Here is a 19,174-nt window from a genome sequence, read left to right on the forward strand (position 1 = left end):
CCTTTCACTCTCTCACCGCAGGCAGGTTGGTGGCCTTTGTCTTCTCCCGACTCCTCTCTGGCCTAGCTCCCCCAGCTCTGTCTGTGATGTGTCCCCCAAATATTCCTGCAGGACGCACAAGAACTGCCAGTAACCCTCTTCTGGTGAAACTGCCAAAATTAATAATAATAATAATAATAATGCATTTATTTTATATAGCGCTTTTCAGGAAGCCCAAAGACGCTTTGACAGAGTGCAAAACATAATGCATAGCAAAACATAAAAACAATTGCAAAAAAAGAAGAATCAATAGGGAAATATTCAAAGCACAAAGGAGGGAGAAGGAGAGGAGATAGTCAGGGGTTAGATGCTGCGGGTTAAATGTTGAATGCAGTGTTGAACAGGTGGGTCTTGAGTGATGTTTTGAATGTGGTGAGTGAGGAGGAGTCTCTGATGGTGTGAGGTAGCGAGTTCCAGAGGGTGGGAGCAGCGATGGAGAAGGCCCTGTCCCCCCAGGATCTAAATTTGGTCCGGATGGGGGGGGGTCAGGAGGTTGGTACCAGCAGAGCGGAGGTTGCGGGTGGGAGTGTGTCTGGAGAGGAGGTCAGCCAGGTAGGATGGGGCCAGGTTATGGAGGGCTTTGTAGGTCAAGAGGAGGATTTTGTACTGGATTCTCTGGGAGATGGGGAGCCAGTGAAGCTTGTAAAGGACGGGGGTGATGTGGTCACGGGTCCAGGAATGGGTGAGTAGACGGGCAGCGGAGTTCTGAATGTATTGGAGTTTATTGGTGATTGTTGAGGGTGAACCATAAAGGAGGCTATTGCAGTAGTCCAGACGGGAAGTGATGAAGGCGTGGATGAGGGTTTCTGCAGCCACGGAGGAGAGGGATGGACGGAGACGGGCGATGTTTTTCAGGTGAAAGAAGGCTGTCTTTGTGATCTGTTTAGTGTATTTGTCGAAGGAGAGGGTTTGGTCAAAGATGATGCCAAGATTCCGGATGTGAGGGGAGGTGGATACTGGGAAACCGTCGATGTTGAGGGCAAAGTTATGGGTGGACTTGGTGAGCGTTTTTGGGCCAATGATGATTATTTCAGATTTATCACAGTTAAGTTTGAGGAAGTTGATTTGAAGCCAGGATTTTATTTCAGTGATGCAGTTTGTCAGGATAGAGTGGGTGGCGGTGGAGATGGACTTGGTGGAGATGAAAAGCTGGATGTCATCGGCGAAGCAGTGGAATTGGAGACCATGACGGCGGATTAAGTGACCGAGGGGGGACAGGTAAAGGATGAAGAGGAGGGGGCCAAGAACTGAACCTTGGGGGACACCTTGGGGGAGGGGAGCAGTGGGGGATTTGCAGTTATTGATGGAGATGAACTGACGTCTGTCAGAGAGGTATGATTTAATCCAAGAGAGGGCAGTGCCGGTAATGTTAAAGGTGGTTTCAAGTCGGGTGAGGAGGATGGTGTGATCGATGGTGTCAAAGGCGGCGCTGAGGTCGAGGAGGATGAGAATGTTGAGGTTGCCAGCATCAGAGGAGAGGAGAAGGTCGTTGGTGATTTTGAGGAGAGCAGTTTCAGTACTGTGGTTGGAGCGGAATCCGGATTGGAATGTTTCATACAGGTTATTGGCAGAGAGGTGATGTTTGAGTTGTGTGGCTACAGCGCGTTCCAAAACCTTTGACAGAAAGGGTAGGTTGGAGATGGGTCTGAAGTTATTTAGGGTGTCAGGGTTTAGTCCAGGTTTTTTCAGAATGGGGGTAACAGCAGCAATTTTGAGGGATGGTGGGACGATGCCTGTAGACAGGGAGGAGTTTATTGTTGCAATGATAAGTGGAGAGAGAGCAGGAAGCGAGGCCTTGACAAAGCTGGAGGGGATGGGGTCAAGAGTGCAGGTGGCAGTTTTCATTCCGATGAGGAGTTCAGAGAGGTCAGTAGGGGAGACTGGGGAGAATTGAGACAGGGGATGGCAGGATAAGGGGGGGCAGGTGGTTTGAGGGGGAGCGGGTGCGGCGGTGGTCAAGCTGTTGTAGATGTTTTCAATTTTGCGTTGGAAGAATGAAAGGAAGGAGATGCAGTTGTCTATTGTGAATGACTGGGTGGTGGTGTTCAGGGGGCTGAGGAGTTTGTTTATTGTAGAGAAGAGTGCTTTTGGGTTTCCGGAGCCAGAGTGGATAATTTGAGTAGTAGTAGGCGGAGCGGGCGCGGGAGAGGGCATCTTTATAGTGTTGTATGTGGTCCTTGTAGGCCTGGGAGTGAACTGTGAGACCTGTTTTATTGCGGAGTCTTTCAAGTTGGCGAGCACGAGTTTTCATCAGGCGGAGTTCAGGGGTAAAACAGGGAGCAGAATGGGTGAAAGAAACTGTTTTGGTTTTTATAGGCGCAAGTTGGTCAAGGCAGGAGGAGAGAGTGTGGTTGTAGGAGTCAGTGAGGTCAGAAGGGGTGTGGAGGTGGAGGAAGGGGTGTGGAGGAGGAGGATGGAAAATTAAGACTCTCTGCTCACCTTCACTCTTTCATTCCTCTTTTTTCATGCCTCTGGAACAATCTCCCACACTCTCTTCAATACCTCTCCTCCCTCCAGGTCCTCAAAACAGCTGTTCACCACCATCTCCCCCATCCAAAACCTTGATCTTTTCTATCCCCGTTAAAACACCCCAAATCTGCCTCTTTCAATCCCCAACTTCCTTCCTCAATTTCCTAGAAGTGTTCGTTTGCTTTATACCGTGTACCCCTCCTCCCCCAGGCCTCCCCCTTCCACAGAGCTACCGACCTCCCTGTTCTCTACTGTTGTTGTGCTTGTGTGCTTCCCTCTATCTTCCCCTCTTGTCTCCCACTCCCTTCATTGTATGTTATGTGTCTGTGCATGTTTTCATGTTCAATGTGTTACTCTTACATGAACCTCGATTCTGTATACAAAAAATATGTAAATAAAAAAGCTATATCAACCCTGAATACTTTTTATTCACATTATTGATGGAAAATTAATTCCGAAAGCCTCAGCCATCTCCGAGATACAGCTTGGACATTGCAGAAAAAGGGAGAAAAACCTAAATGGTGGTTTTGTACTCCTAGGTGTGTAAGACATTGACCTTTAACCCAGAGAGGTATGATGTAAATTAAGCTTAAATGCACCTTGCTCTAAAGATATCTAGAGAGGGCAATTTTGTTCCAATCTAACACACTTTAGTCGAGTTATGGTGAAACATGTTAAAATGACTAATTAGGTCATGATATTGTTTTGTGTGTGGGGGTAGTTAATGAAACACCTTAGTCAAGATAGAATTGTAGATGAGCGTGCTCTGAATGTCGCGAAGAAGAACCTATGTGTGTAATTGGCATAAGGATAAATTCCCAGTGTGTAATTGTCCTTGTGATGTTTCCCTTTGTTCTTTCATATAACATTTACTCAGCCAGCCATGCAATCAGCACATTGCCACAACCACCATAATCACCGATAGTACTCAGGCATTACGACCCCGCCCAGCCGACCATTCTCAATGGGCGTCAAGAATGGCCGTGAGGCCACGCCCCGAAGGACGATTGGTTCGTCCGACGGCGCTCCGTGATTGGAGCGAGCGTGACATCAGAGGGGACCTTCGAGAATGGAGGAAGAAAAAGCGAAGTGACCGCCATTTTCTCCCTCTCTGTGCTGGGCGTCATCATGAGCGGTCGCAATATTCCCTCTCTTTGTTCCGGCATTCGTAACGAGCGGACGCACATGTATTCGCTCTCTCTGGTACTGGCTGCGTGGCGGAGGGTCGCAGGATTGTTGGCTCTCTCTGGTGTGCTTGTGGGAAAAGACACCAAGAGTGGTTCGGGATGGTCGGAGCTTGGTGCAGCCGAACGAGAAGGACCAAGGGCCTGGCCTGTTCACTTCGCGCTGGCGGCTGACGGTGAACGCGACTTCATGCCAACGCGTGTTTTCCTGCGCAGGGATGCGGGGCCTGTGACGCCACCAAACCATCGTTGAGACCAGCATTAAGTGGCTACACGACGTCCAACATTTATTTTTACTTTCATTTTTCCCTTGTTCGTGTCTGAGTCTGATGGAGGATCATCATTTAGGAATTTTAGTTTACTGCACATTCCTTTTCCTTGCATTATTTTCATTAAATCATTCCTTGTTGACTTTCAATTTCTTGTCTTGTGTGTTTATTTGTTCGTGGGTTCGGTTAAACCCCCGTCGGGTCCATCCGTACAAATAAGAACCTCGGTATCCTTCCCCCGCGAGCACCAGAAATAACATCGCCGTATTTTTGGGTATACCCCTCGGAGTTTAAGCTAATTTTGGTCATCTGTCGCCCTGAGGTCTTCACTACAGGGTAAACGCGACAATATTAAACATTAAATCATGGTCAAAATTAGGTCAACTCAGCGTACTTTGTATTCCCATTACTGATACAAATTTTCATTCTGAAAGTCTCATTCTGCTCCGGGATACAGCTCGGAAATGTATACAGTTTGGAAATTTGGAGTGTTGAGAGTGCAGGAAGAAAATAAATAAATAAACAAGTACTGTATTTCTAAATGGTGTTTACTACTCCTGCGGGTTTAATAAACTGTAATAATGCAGTATGTAATGACTGCAATGCAGTATTTGGTCTTCCATTTGAGTCCCATTAAAATTTGGGGTACTAATTGTAGAAAAAAACCCTACAACAGCAATAAGCCTTCCCCTATGCTACAGGAGGAGGTTTAATAATGTGGTTACTAAAGGCAGATGTCACAGCGGTGGTAAATCAAAGCACATCGAGTTCGCTTGAAATGTTAATTGATTCTGAGGATAAGTAAAATATACTTTGACTCAACAAATAAAAGCAGAAGTAGAAGGCGGCACAAGCCAGTGTTTTGATGATTTTGTGAATATTTGTTGAGGCTCATTGAAGAGCTCGTCATGAGCATGTGTCTGAGCACATTTGTGTCTTCGTGTCTGGGTGTCTGAATGTGTGCAAGTGTGCATCTGAACACCTGGGTTGTGTGTGTGTGCGTGTGTGTGTGTGTGTGTGTGTGTGTGTGTGTGTGTGTGTGTGTGTGTGTGTGTGTGTGTGTGTGTGTGTAAGCAAGCAATATGGAATGAGAGCCTGCATTTTGCAGTACTTGTATTAGTCTGCTTTAGTGATAAACAGTTGGAAAAGTCAGGAAATCCGATGCTCATATTGTATATTCTCAAACTAAATGTCATGCCTCATCATGTGTTACGGATTCGTCACTTCCGTTGTTGTGGTTTTCATCCCCTTGAAACATTTCTGGTTCTATGTAGTATTATTATTATTGTTTGAAGGAGATAGCCATTATTATTGTCACAAGGTAAAAATGTTAATGTTAAATGAAACAGGAAACCGGATCGGGAACCGGAAGACGAGGAAGAAGAGGAGAGGTAGAAAAAAGGGCGGAGCGAATGAGTCAGACAAGAAAGCCGAGTTGCTCCGGGTTCTGAAGCGAACGTTGGCGAGCCAGAGTCACTAGCGAACTTTCAGGTTTCCGGGAGAGGAATTCCTATGACGGAGTTGTCATCGCTGTGACCGGTCAACCTGCATGTCAGGTTTTGCGATCGATTCAGGAGAGAATCATCGCCGTGCCATGCGCCATGAGACCGGGTCGTCGGCCATTTTGACTCGTGCAGGATTTGTGCTTCGCTCACGGTTTCGTTTCTTTTCGACCATTCTCACCGCATTCAGACGTCGATCTGGGGTGTGTGTGTGACGCGGATTTTTGAAGGCTAATTCGTCCATAGCCGAGGGTGTGATCTCTCGGTCACCTGTAGGGCGCCTTTGGATTTCCCAGTCGCCTTGAGGGCGCTTTTGTACAGCTTAGGCTGTGTGACTGCCCTGGCCATCCGCACGGGATTCTGGTCGTTTGGACATCGTTCTAGCGATCGCTGGAGCGAATGAACTTCATCTTGGACCCGGGAATAAGAGACATTGGGGAAGGTTCTTGTTCCACTCACTTGGAGCACAGTGAGTTATATATTGCAAAACTGATGGTACCATCATAGGACATATTGATTGTACTTTTGAATACTATTGTTGTTATACCGTTATTTTTGTGTGATCTCAATACAATATTTGTTTGTGAGTAACAATTGGGGTGGCTTCTCCATTGATCTTTGACACACAGAATAACACATTTTTCTGCCGTGACTGCTCTCCGGGCTCGGAGGTACACCGTGACCAGGGGGTCGGGGAGGAGCACGTAGCACATGTTATATCAGCATAATGTATGTCTGTTAATGTAAGATTCCCTCAACAAGATAATGTCTGATTGACAATTGTGCTGAACTGCCTGAATAAGTGATGTTTGGACACAACTGAAGTTTTGAACTCACTCTTCGGAGATGTTCTTAGCTTAAAGGGACAAAATCTTGGTAACGAAGGGAGCCCAGATGATGATCCAGAAGGTTGTTAAAGTCAGTCAGTTAGCTAACCGGTTTTGATGTTTTAAATTGGGTTTGAGGGAGAGAAGTTTGGACTTTAATCTGTTGCAAAGTGTTGTTTCAAAGTATGCTAAAAGATAAACAAATTATTCAGATCTCACCAGCTTTGCAGATCCATTCAAGGTATCCATTAAGTTCCCTTTCGATTTGCTGCTGTCGACGAAGCTTGAGAAAGGCTCTTCGGTTTTCAACCCTCTCACGCTCCTTTGCAAATTCTCTGCAAAGAAAGTCACTTGGAATTTCCATTTTTCGCTACTGACAGAGATAGGAAAGACTCAGCAAGTAACTCAAGACTCAACGAATCACTTTCACCACCCACTCATTTCTCAGCACTTCTCCTTCATTAGCAAACTGTCAACTCGCACTTTGATTAACACTTTAATTCTCAACTGTTCCCACAATCTTTTCAACTTTTATAGGAAATTATCTCAGTTTTACGGAGCCTTCACTTTGACTCAATTTATTTCTTACCAAACATATGAGAAGTTTTAGCTTTTAACTTCACCTTTTCAACTCTGGACACACACACACACACACACACACACACACACACACACACACACACACACACACACACACACACACACACACACACACACACACACTTTGTAGAACATCGACTCAAATGCAGGATACTTGACTACATGTGCAGGAATCAGAAGTTTGTTTTGGTACCAGCGAGAACTCGCCTACTCTTCATGAATGACACTGTGAGAGCTTTCACTCCCAACAACAGCAGCAGTGCTGGTAAATGGGTCCTTTGGCTTAACATCCATCCGAGAGTTAGATAGCTAGGTCGGGATTTGAACCCAGGCAAAACAGCTCAGAGATGAGTGTGCCTCACTCCAAGCTTCCCTGCCAGCGGAACTCCACTTGGTAGGCCATTATTTCCTTTAAAGGCTTATATCTTTGGCTTGCTTCAAATTTCAATCTGAGATCTTTCCTCAACCTCAAAGTGAGACATTACCTTGTGTTAGAAACTTTACTTTTTCCATAATTATTTTGTAAAATGGCATGCACATCGACACAACCGATGGATAGTTTTGTCAGATAGCACAATGGAGAACCTTACCCAGAAAGAACCCCGAGTACCAGGTTGAGCATGAAGAAAGACCCGATGATTATCAATGGAACAAAGTACAGCCAGTTCCAGCGGTCACCCATGGCACTGTTTGTCTGTGGAGGGAAAGTGGGAGTGGGTTGTGACTACTGTTCACATGCTTTACAAGTCAGACCACAAACCAAAACTCGGTGTGAAATGGGTCGCAGGGCCCAACGAAGGCCCCTAAACTGTTCTGATATTTTACATACCTGTCCTATTAACATCTTTGATAACACCACTTGATTTCTGATGAGATGTCATATACCATTGTTTTAAAACAGCATGGTTTGCCCTCAATGATATGTGATCACATTTGCTGGCACAATGCAGCTTGGCAAAATTGTTAGCCGCTTGGAGATAAATGGCCACCGATTTGGGGTGTGAAGAAGATGAGTATTCCCTCAAATCCCAATTATATCTTCTAAGTCATCCAAACAAACATTGAGTCACCCAAAGAGTCAACCAATCACAATTTACTCCTTCAGGATACATTGTCCATTTTCAAAACTTACACAATATATCATTAACAATGACCCTTTCGGGCAAAATTGCTCGCAAGCGTAATGTAAATATTTCTCAAAAAGGAAGGAAACGGTAATTAATAAATCCATAAGCCAATCCGATTCATAACTTTTTTGTTGCCACCGTGTGCTGGCAAAATCAGAGAATATTCATTTTTATCCCATAAAAAGTCATAAAATGTCACCAAGATCAAAACACTATATTTATCCGCTCTACAACAACCAGAATATATTAGCTGCACCGGAAAGTAATGTCATGTTTTAAGCTGTGTACACAGTACGGTACATGCAGGGGCATCGAGAGCCATCACGGGCCCCGAGGTAAAGAACCTCGGTGGTCGCACCCACACCCTTTCTCTCTTTTATAACTTTTTAAGGAACTTTCTTTAATGAAGATCCTAAATTAGAATAGCAATGAGCTCATAAATAAACAAAACTACAGCAGCAGCCTTTTAGATATCACAGTACAAGTGTTGAAAAGTAAATAAATAAAGCATTAATAAATCTATTATACAAGTTGAAGTTGGTGTCTGTCCGTGCATCGGCTGTTGTTTCCGGCGGCCGCTTCACATGCTGCATTTGAAAATCTCAACATTCACTTTGGAAAAGACAGGAGAATAGGCATGAATAATGGTGATGTAAAATTTTATTTGAATTTTGCCCTCTAAGACAAATTTAACCTCCACAACCTGATTTTGCACCACCATTTCACGGTGGGTGTCATAAGTCATTCAGAGGTTTGGCTCCTTTTGCTTCTTTGGCTCCTTTTGCATTTTAGTTCCTGAAGCTTTGGCTCTGAGTTAAACCAAGAGTGCAACACAATTAACCTTTTTAACACTCCATGAAATTACTTGAATTGAAAGATTAACTTAAACTTTTCCATCACTGGGGACGGCTACTCTTCTTAGTATCAAATAAATCTAAAAAGCAACAAGAATATATGAATTATTACTCAGATTGTAATTTAAATCATTATCTCCACCAACAAAGGTGGACGGAGGTTATGTTTCCACCTGTCTGTCTGTGAACAGGATATCTCAAAAAGTTATGGACGCATTCAGGCAAAACTTGGACAGGTTGGGAGTGCGACAAGAACGAATCGATTCGATATTAGCGAAGAATCCGAATCCGGAAACGATATTTTTTTTATAATTATGATTCTCTGATCACCATTGAGAGATGGGGCCAAAAATGATATACAGCATCATACTTCTAAAAGTTATGGACGAGTTATGACAAAACTAAGTGGATGAGTTGCTTTGGTGACAAGAACAAGCCGATTCGATTTTGCTTCAGGTCCGGATCCAGATCCGGCCTATCAGTGGGATACAAAATGTAAATTGTTCAGCCTGGTGGAGGGAGGTATGCGGTCTACCGGGTGCTGTTCTAGTTCTTAATCTATCAAGCATTCATATACAAAGGAAAACCAAACACAAATATTTATATGATGAAATGAAGCTCGACCCGAAAGGTGCTCTGTGGGCTCTCTCGCTGGTGAACAGTTCAATAACGGCATCGAAATCCAATTTCCTTGCTAGAGGCGCTTCCACCGCCATTGTCCCAAAGTCGTCAGTCGATCTTGACACATGGTTGATCTCAGGACATTTTTTACTCTTGCCAGTGTACTGAATGAGCGTTCCACGTGTGCAATGGTGACAGGTAGGGCACAGAAGATCCTAAACACGATGGAGATATTGGGGAACAAGGTGTCAAGTTTCAACTCGTGGAGATTGTTAAACAGTTTAAGTTGTGATAAAGGTGTCTGTCCCAGATTAGCTGTGCGGATCGCCTTTAAGTGTTCTATTTCATCCACTAGATCCTCATACACATCAACACTGTACTTCTCACAAAGTACTCCAGCTTGTTCACATACCTCTTCTTGGTTCAAGTTTGGGTATTTCCACATGACACCAAATGTCGCCTCTAGCTCCCTGGCTGCCTCATAATGCCTGGCCATGTTTCCGATGACACGGTCCAGAAGAGCATAGAAAACTTGACGCTTGAAACAATCTTCTGGATTGGAATCTATCACCTCTTTGTTCAATGTCTCGTCTGCAAACCTCTTCCTACATTTTCGTCTTTTCTCTGGCAACATCATTGAGGTTGCCATATGAAGGCTCTCAGCAGCAAGCTTACTCTCAGTCAAAACTGCATCCCAAATCTCTCTCAAATGTTTGAGATCCTCAATTAGGATTTTTATATTCTCAACCTCTACATCCAATGTCGCATCTCTGGCTTGCAGAACTGAGTTCCTGAAGTTGATTGCTGTGAGGACTTTAAGCCAAATAGAGACCATGAGGATACACTCAAATGAATTTATGTAGGTCTGAATGCCGTTTAGATCGGATGGAGTCTCTGCTCTCAGATTCAGATCCTGTGCTATTTCAATGGCCTTTATTCCAAGAAGTTGAACTGCAAAAGGCTTAACACCGTCCACCCGGGCAGACCAACGTATATCTGACACGCTGTGCAGAGAGCAGTCAACGTTTTCCTTCAAAATTTCCCATCTTTGTGGGCTGGAGCTGAACACATTGTAGAATTTTTGAACGACTCCAAAGAACGTAATCACTTCTGGACAACATTCAGCATCTGTAACACCACACAGATTTAAGCTGTGACAAGCACAGGGCGAGTATGTGGCTAGGGGATTGTCGTTCAGAATATGAGCTTGAGCACCTTTGTAGGAGCCGCTCATGTTTTTTCCATAGTCAAACCCTTGGCCACGGCAGTCTACAATTATATTTATCCACTCTACAACAACCGCTCTACAACAACCTATTTATCCGCTTTTTGAGAGTATCAAGGGTCAGTCCTGCAATCGCTTCACCTATTTTTTTTATTGCAATCCACAAAATCAAGGAATCTTTATTGAATCTCGTAGTTTTTATTTTCATCATTCAAGTGAACATAGTGCAGAATAAACACAGTTTGTTCTACATGCGCTGAGTCAGGACTTGCATCGACAATTAGAGAAAAGTATTTTGAGGTTTCTCGTTTGTTGAGGATCGCATTTGTCACATTTTTAGAGCAAAACCTTATAAAGTCGTTTTGACTTACTGGGGACAAGTAATGAACTTGCAACCGGTCATGTGTGATTTGAGATTCCTTCACTTTGTTGAGATGTTCTTCAAGAAATGGATCATAATGGCTGATCAACTCCAAAATGCCCAGAAAATTACCATTTCTTGGATTCCCAATGAGATGACTTTTCCCCCTAAGTGCCAACCCTCTTTCCCCCAGGAGCAACATCCCATCTAGAATTCTGCATAGTATTTGTTTCCAATTTGCTGCCTGACTGAATGCTCTGCAAAGAGTCGCTGGTCGACGGTTGAGTCACACTTGAGGCGTTTCTCCAAGTTACACCATTCAATGTAACACATTTTGTGACTGCTACTGCTTTGGCGTTCAGGAATCTTTTCATGCAACCTTTTCCATTTCTGTTGAAAGGAGTAGCCTGAAGTTGAAGCAAGAGCTGAGTGACTAGGCACCAGGAGCTTCCTGAAAAGACGGCAAGGAAAGCAAAGCAATGCTTGCTTACTTTTGCTCCAAGAAAGCCAATCACGGGTACATTTTCACCGTTTGTCAATTTAGTGTGAAGCAGGCAAACGGGAAATGAATGCCCATCCACATCATCAGGAAACTGTGAAGGATAACTTTCAGGACCTCGACGAACTGCCTCCTCTACTTGAGCAGGTGCAGGGTTTTTAGTTTGGAAGAAGCCGACGTCAAAATCTAACAGTTTCCTTTCTGTGGCACCCTCCTGTTTTTCAGGCAGCACTGAGACAATACTTCCTGCTTCTGCGTGTTCATTGACAGGAATACAGATATCACTTTCAGTCTCGACATCAGCAATTTGATTTTTCGCTGTATAAATCAACCACGTCATCACTGACGTCAGCCTGAGTCACATTCACTTTCGTTGAGAAGGCCAGATTTTCAAGGGTTTTCTGTCTTTGAGTCACGTACTTTTCCCTCGCGGCCCTTTCTTTTCTTTTCTGCGCCCCTGATTTATGGTGGTCACAATTCACAATTCACAATGGTCACAATTCACAAACTGAAAGATAAAAAAAATGAAATATCTCACCAACGGCGATAATCACACACTCCAGGCCTTAGGGGCAAGGCAGATTGAGGTATCCTTGGGTCTTCGGGCAAAATGGGATTTAGTGCGAAATAATCGTTTCCTAAAACAAACATTTGTGTATAAATTTTCAGAATAATAACGAAACCGTGAATTAAAAACAAATACAATGTAATTTACGAACCAGAAACTGGTGCACCTCCTACATGCTGCAGAATGCGGAACATACAGTACAGTCAAATTGTCCAAACCAAAGCGTCATGGAATGCTCCAGCCAAACGGCCTGAAACAGTATACAGTATATAATAAAATGCACACAAGGACTAAATTATTATTTATCCGTGTCATTTACCTGAATATTTTACCGAGAAAAAAAAACTTTTATTTAGCCGTATGATCAAAAATAAGGGAGACAGCGGGACGTTTGGACTGATCGAGTCAATTCGCACCCTCGACTGTTCAGCACTATTTTTAAAATAAGATTGGCAAAAAAAATACGTGAGAAGATGGTTAATAATTTTTTTGGACAAAGAGGATGCAAACACATTTCTTTGTAACGCACATTTCTGGTTAATAACCATTTTCTGTAAAGTTTGAAACTGTACCATTAATAACAGCGGTAAATGTTAATTTTTCCCGGCAAGAAAGTCGGCAAGGAAAGCAAAACAAGCTTCTGGGATTAAATGTAACAATGAGGAAATGAGGATGAGCGGATGAGGGGTTTCACTGTACTGTTTAAAAAAATTACAGGGGAAGTTCGAGCCCCTCAACGGACCCCAGGCCCCGAGGCAGTGACCCCCCCTGAACTCCCCTCTCGACGCTCCTGGGTACACCTAATATTTCACTTTCTTAGCCTTCATGTATCTATCTATAATTCCAGTAATCTCTGTTTGTACGTTTGTACGTTTGTACGTTTGTCTGTGACCGCTGTTTCTCGACAACCACGGGTCCGATATACTTGAAACTTGCCAGGTATATTGCTGGGGACCCGAGGATGTGCCTTTTCAAGGTTTTAAATTAATCGGAGAAGTACTTACCGAGCTATGTCCAAAAAACGCTTCAACCAATCAGAGAGCAGCGAGCTATCACGTGTGCCGAACGTGGCGATCAGACTCTGCCTCGGACGGCACATTTGACAGCGTATTCATTTATTTCACGTTGGAAAACTATGTTGCCGTTAAACTATGTTTTAAAACGAATTCAAACTGCGATTAAATTAAAACGATTCATCGTAACTGCGATTTGCGAACTTCCGGACAGTGAAGACTTCACTTCCGGCAGCCAATCACAGAACGCTTTGTTGCGTAGGCGTGGCCGATGTGAGACGAGCGGAGCTGAGCGCGTTACGAGCTGACCGCCATTACGGTACGTAATTCGATTTCTTATGCACATTATTTCTCCCAATTCAGTCAGAGCGAAGGGCGGAAGCGAAGAGCGTTGTTTTTTTTGTTTACGGGCGTACGGGCGGGGTAGAGCGTACGGGTAGCGTTTTTTTTTTTTTTTGGCAAGGAACGGGCACCCACGTACGGGCAATGCCCTAGTTCTTATAAATTACATTTCATGTGTTTACAATTACATTTCATACATTTCATGAATAAATTTCATGTATTCTTATTAATTTCTTAACCTTCTTTTCAACCCATGCATTAATTTCTTTCCAACCTCATTTCAACACTTCTGTTTGACATTCAGTTTTGAAGAATTCCATTAAATAAGGATGCCGGTGAAATTATTGAATGGGAGTGCAATTTCTTGTACAGGAGGGCCTTGCCATTCACAGGGGTTATGCTCATGAAAATCTCTGTGAACCGCAAATCCGCGATGTGCAAATGTAAGAGATAACAGACAAAAATCGGGTCAGGGACTTCAACTTTAAAATTTGTTTCCCATTTTCGCCAAAATGTACTCTTAATTAGCATGTATGTTTGTGTTATATTTTCATGAATAACAGTTATGAAGGACATAAAATAAAGTATCATTTTCCTGTATTAAGGACATAAAATAAAGTATCATTTTCCTGTATTAAGGACATAAAAGAAAGTATTATTTTTTCTGTATTAATGACATAAAACAAAGTATTATTTTTCTGTATTAAGGACATAAAATAAAGTATTATTTTCCTGTATTAAAGACATAAAATAAAGTATTGTTACGTTTATGAGGGGTAGGCAATGAAATACCTGAGGCCAGGTAGGATTGTATAGGTAGTGTGCTCCGACTGTCATGAAAAAAAAAACCTGTAACTTAAGTCAGCTCCGTGTGTTCGGATTAAGTGTGACGTGCGGCCATATGGAGGGTGGCTCTTGTGTTATGGAGCTTAGGGGTTAAGGGTAAATCCCCTGTATGTAAATGACCTCTGCGACTTTTCCATTGTTTCTTATGACACTACACGACACACACTACCAGCCAAGCAAATGGCACGTAATTATAAACATTACACTAGAACGCCACTCAGTAGAGCGCATACTCCCGCCGTGGGTTTAGTTGGAATAATATGTTTTGTTTAACATCCCCTCTCCCCAAAACAATAAATGAAAAAGAAAGTAAGCCCTAACTGTCAGAGAATTTATTTTGATATATCTCGGAATTAGAGGAGAAAAACATCATTTAAGAATAAGAATAAAAGCTTTAATGCAGTAAAACAGAAAATATCTTTCCCAAAAAAATTTCCAAAAAAATTCCTGGATCCGGAATAATATCCTGAGCTTCACCAAAAACTAATCAATTCTTCCTTATCCCAAGGGCAATCATTCCACCAACTTTCATCCAAATCCGTTCAGAACTTTTCCAGATATCTTGTTCACAAACACACGAACACACACACACGGACGGACACGATCGAATGCGTTACTCCCTGGCGGGAGTAATAAACTGGCCCTGGCTGTGTCGCATCCCCACACAAATTCACCCCCACAAAACAAAATTCACCCCCACAAAAAAAAATTCCATATTAAATGCCAAGTCTGTATATATATATATATATATATATATATATATATATATATATATATATATATATATATATATATATATATATATATATGTATATGTATATATATATATATATATATGTGTGTATATATATATATACACATACAGGGTGTTTCAAAAAGAGTGATACAACTTTAAACGTTTATTTACAAAGAAAAAGAAACCTCAGGAAGAGGAACGTGAACCAATCATTGATTGAAAGGTTATGGCATGGTATTTTCTATCACTGATTGCTATTGCAGTAAGTCATTGCTAGAGTATGTAAGAGGCCAAGGTCTGAAATTGGCATTTACGCAAAATCCTTGTAATTGACGTACTCGATGTGTGCCCCTCCGCGGTTCAGACAGGCATTGATCCTGACTCCAAAGTTCTGTCCAACTTTCCTGTAAGTCTCAGGTGGTTCTGCCCCCCAGAAAATGTTGTTGTGGTTGTTGATGACACCGTTCAAGTGGAAATGGACTTAATCACTGAACCACATCAGGTTGATCCAGTTTGGGTACTGCTCCATCCTGTCACTGAGCCAATTACACATATCAAGTCTCCTTCTCAAGTCATCTTGACTCACTTTATGCCTAATATAGATGATGCATGGGAAAGGCTTCAATTCCTTCGTGAGGATACGCCAGACTGATGTTGGTTTGATGCCCGGCTCCTGGGAGCGCCGACAGTGGGCCGCAGCGACTGTCCACTGCAGAATCCCACATGGTGTTGATGTTGGCTTGGCTCTTGGTTACTGATGCTGGCCTGCCACTGTTTCCCTTGCTCTGGTTGTGCACTGTACCCTTGTGCCAAAAATGTTTCACAATACATTGAATGGCACAATTTGTGGGTCCACCACGTGTTCTGAGGTCGTATTCCAGGCAGAACCTCCGGCGGGTGTCTACATATGATTTAGTCTCATACAACAGAGCCACCATTTTTGTCTTCTGCTCAACTGTCAATGGCATAGTTGAGCTACGGAGCTAGAAATGCCAACGAACAAATACCACGATAACACCAACAACCCCTGAAAAGGAAAACAGTATAGGTCAAAAAACAAAGAATTGGCAGGAAGTCAAAGTTGTATCAATCTTTTTGAAACACCCTGTATATATCGGCCCGATCACTCAATGGTGAAGAATCACTTAAATAATTCAAACAATTATTGTATCCGGATTCGTATTCGGATCTTTACCAAATTCTAAATGGTTCACCCTTGTCACACACCCAACCAGTCCACCACGTTTCATCTGAATCCGTCCATAACTTTTTGAGATAACGTGCTGTATGTCGGTCTTTATTTTGCCCTGTCACTCAAAGGTGAAGAATCACTTTAAAATTCTCATATCCATATCCAGGTTCGAATCTTCACCAAAATTGAATCAATTCTTCCTGTCACATACCTACCCAACCTCTCCACTAAATTTCGTCAGAATCCATCCACAACTGTTTGGGATATCCTGTTCACAGACAGAGAGACCAACAGACAGGGGTGAAAACATGACCTCCGCCCACCTTAGGTTGTGGAGGTAATAATGATTGCTCTTCGCAGATAAAGACTGTTGTTCACATGTGATATGTGAATAACCTGAGAACGTTTTGTTTTTCGTGGAGGAGCTGCTTCACAGATAACCACACTGAAATAGCAAGTGGTGTAACTTCAGTCAATGTCCATCTGATGGACAACGCACATTGATATGCCTCCAACTGCAAGTTTAAAGACCAGTCTAATAGTTTATAGCTGGGTTGGGATCCATACCCAGGATAAACAGCTGAACGGCGAGTGTTGCACAGAAGCCAATATCAATACACTCATTCAGCAATATCATGGAAATATCACGCCTTGTTAATTAAAAGGAAGAGTGCAGATGACATTTCACCAGCAGTGAAATGATTTTATTCCAGCACAGCTTGGCACATGAGTGTTATAACAAAGGAAAACCTCCCAAGAAACTTAATGAGCTTTCCTCTTGTCTGGCTATAATCATGCAGATGTCAATCTGTGTTAAGTTTACATCCAGCCCACTTGCCATGAATACCACACGTCTGGTTTTTATCAATTACGTCCATTTCAAGAATACCTTCCAGCATGAGCCCATGCAAATATTTTATTTGATAAACAGAGAAGAGCATGCAACATATTGTCCCTTTGTTATTCCCGAGCATATTGTCCTCTTGGTATTCCCTAATGATTATATAATGGCAAAATATGAACTCTTCCATAAAGCTCACTCTCAAAAAATAAAATAAAATAATACTGTATCAGGTATATACAGGTAATCAAATAGATAAATAGCGATGAATTCACAACCTTTTCTTGATATCCTATCAGTGAAATTTGTCCAAAAGACCAATCTTCTGCATGAAATTCCACAAACAATAACCATTATCATGATTATTATTTGTGGTATATCGTGTATGATCTGGAGACAGTATATAAGAATACACAAATATCAATAATGATTATTGTTTGTGAATGCCTATATATGGTCTGGTGATTGTGGCACTGATGGAGCAGCAACAACAGATCAATCAGGTCTGCGAGAAGGACTGCGTCAGGAGGATTGTGTGAGTGAAGAGGGTGGATACAAGGAGGATGGACAAGCTAAGGGGGTTGGTAAACTTGATGGGGGGGGTTGGTAAAGAGAGAGCTTAAGTGCCTGGGAACCTGGAACAGATGGAGGAAGATAGATTTCCAAAGAGATCAGACGTGTTGAAAGAGTGAGGCAGTAAAAAAGGAGTATACAGTGATTATGATAAGAGGATATAAAATAAGAAATATGTGACCAATCCATAGGCCGGTCAGATTGACGCTTGAGCGGGCAGAAAAAGACCCATGATATTGAAAGTGTGATGGCCTCAAAATGAGAAACACTAAACACACAAACAAAAATAATATAAGCACAAATTATTCTGTCAATTCCGTACAAACAAATAATTTCATTTTCGGCTATTTACTTCAGCAAGAAAACTTCAGTAAATTAAAAAAAAAAAAGAATTCTCTTACAAAGTATTAATACCAGGTAACATGTGTGTGTGTGTGTGTGTGTGTGTGTGTGTGTGTACATGTATGCAAGTGCGCGTGTGTATATGTGTATGTATGTATATACACTACATGAACAAAAGTATGCGGACATCCCTTCTAATTAGTGGATTTGGCTATTTCAGCCACACCCATTGCTGACAGGTATATATAATCAAGCACACAGCCATGCCATGCCATCTCCATAGACAAACATTGGCAGTAGAATAGGCCATACTGAAGAGCTCAGTGACATTCAACGTGGCACCGTCATAGGATGCCACATTTCCAACAAGTCAGTTCATCAAATTTCTGCCCTGCTAAAGCTGCCCCGGTCAACTGTAAGTGCTGTTATTGTGAAGTGGAAACGTCTAGGAGCAACAACAGCTCAGCCACGAAGAGGTAGGCCACACAAGCTCAGAACAGGACCGCCAAGTGCTAAAGCGCACAGCCCGTAAAAATCATCTGTCCTCGGTTGCAACACTCACTACCGAGTTCCAAACTGCCTCTGGAAGCAACGTCAGAACAACAACTGTTTGTCGGGAGCTTCATGAAATGTGTTTCCATGGCCGAGCTGCTGCACACAAGCGTAAGATCACCATGACCAATGCCAAGCGTCAGCTGGAGTTGTGTAAAGCTCGCCACCATTGGACTCTGGAGCAGTGGAAACGCGTTCCCTGGAGTGATGAATCACACTTCACCATCTGGCAGTCCGACGGACGAATCTGAGTTTGGCAGATGCCAGGAGAACGCTACCTGCCCGAATGCATAGTGCCAACTGTAAAGCTTGGTGGAGGAGGAATAGTGGTCTGGGGCTGTTGTTCATGGTTCGGGCTAGGCCCCTTAGTTCCAGTAAAGGGAAATCTTAACGCTACACTGCCACAGCATACGACATTCTAGACGATTGTGTGCTTCCAACTTTGTGGCAACAGTTTGGGGAAGGCCCTTTCCCATTTCAGCATGACAATGCCCCCGTGCACAAAGCGAAGTCCATACAGAAATGGTTTGTCGAGATCGGTGTGAAAGAACTTGATTGGCTTGCACAGAGCCCTGACCTTAACCCTATCAAA

At 42.9% G+C, this 19,174-nt stretch overlaps 1 protein-coding gene across 1 annotated transcript in view; it reads right to left on the reverse strand.

Annotated features, from left to right (window-relative positions):
- Nucleotides 1–19,174, reverse strand: part of LOC137438368 (voltage-dependent P/Q-type calcium channel subunit alpha-1A) — a 387,802-nt gene that overhangs the window by 301,977 nt on the left and 66,651 nt on the right. The window contains exons 8-9 of the mRNA XM_078767016.1: nucleotides 7,481–7,584; nucleotides 6,510–6,625 (exon numbers count right to left, since the gene is read on the reverse strand). Coding sequence (XP_078623142.1) covers nucleotides 6,510–6,625; nucleotides 7,481–7,584 — 220 coding nt within the window. The remainder of the gene's footprint in view (nucleotides 1–6,509; nucleotides 6,626–7,480; nucleotides 7,585–19,174) is intronic.

The sequence above is a fragment of the Myxine glutinosa genome, chromosome 13 (genome assembly GCF_964187855.1).
Source record: "Myxine glutinosa chromosome 13, kmMyxGlut1.1, whole genome shotgun sequence".
Classification (NCBI taxonomy): domain Eukaryota; kingdom Metazoa; phylum Chordata; class Myxini; order Myxiniformes; family Myxinidae; genus Myxine; species Myxine glutinosa.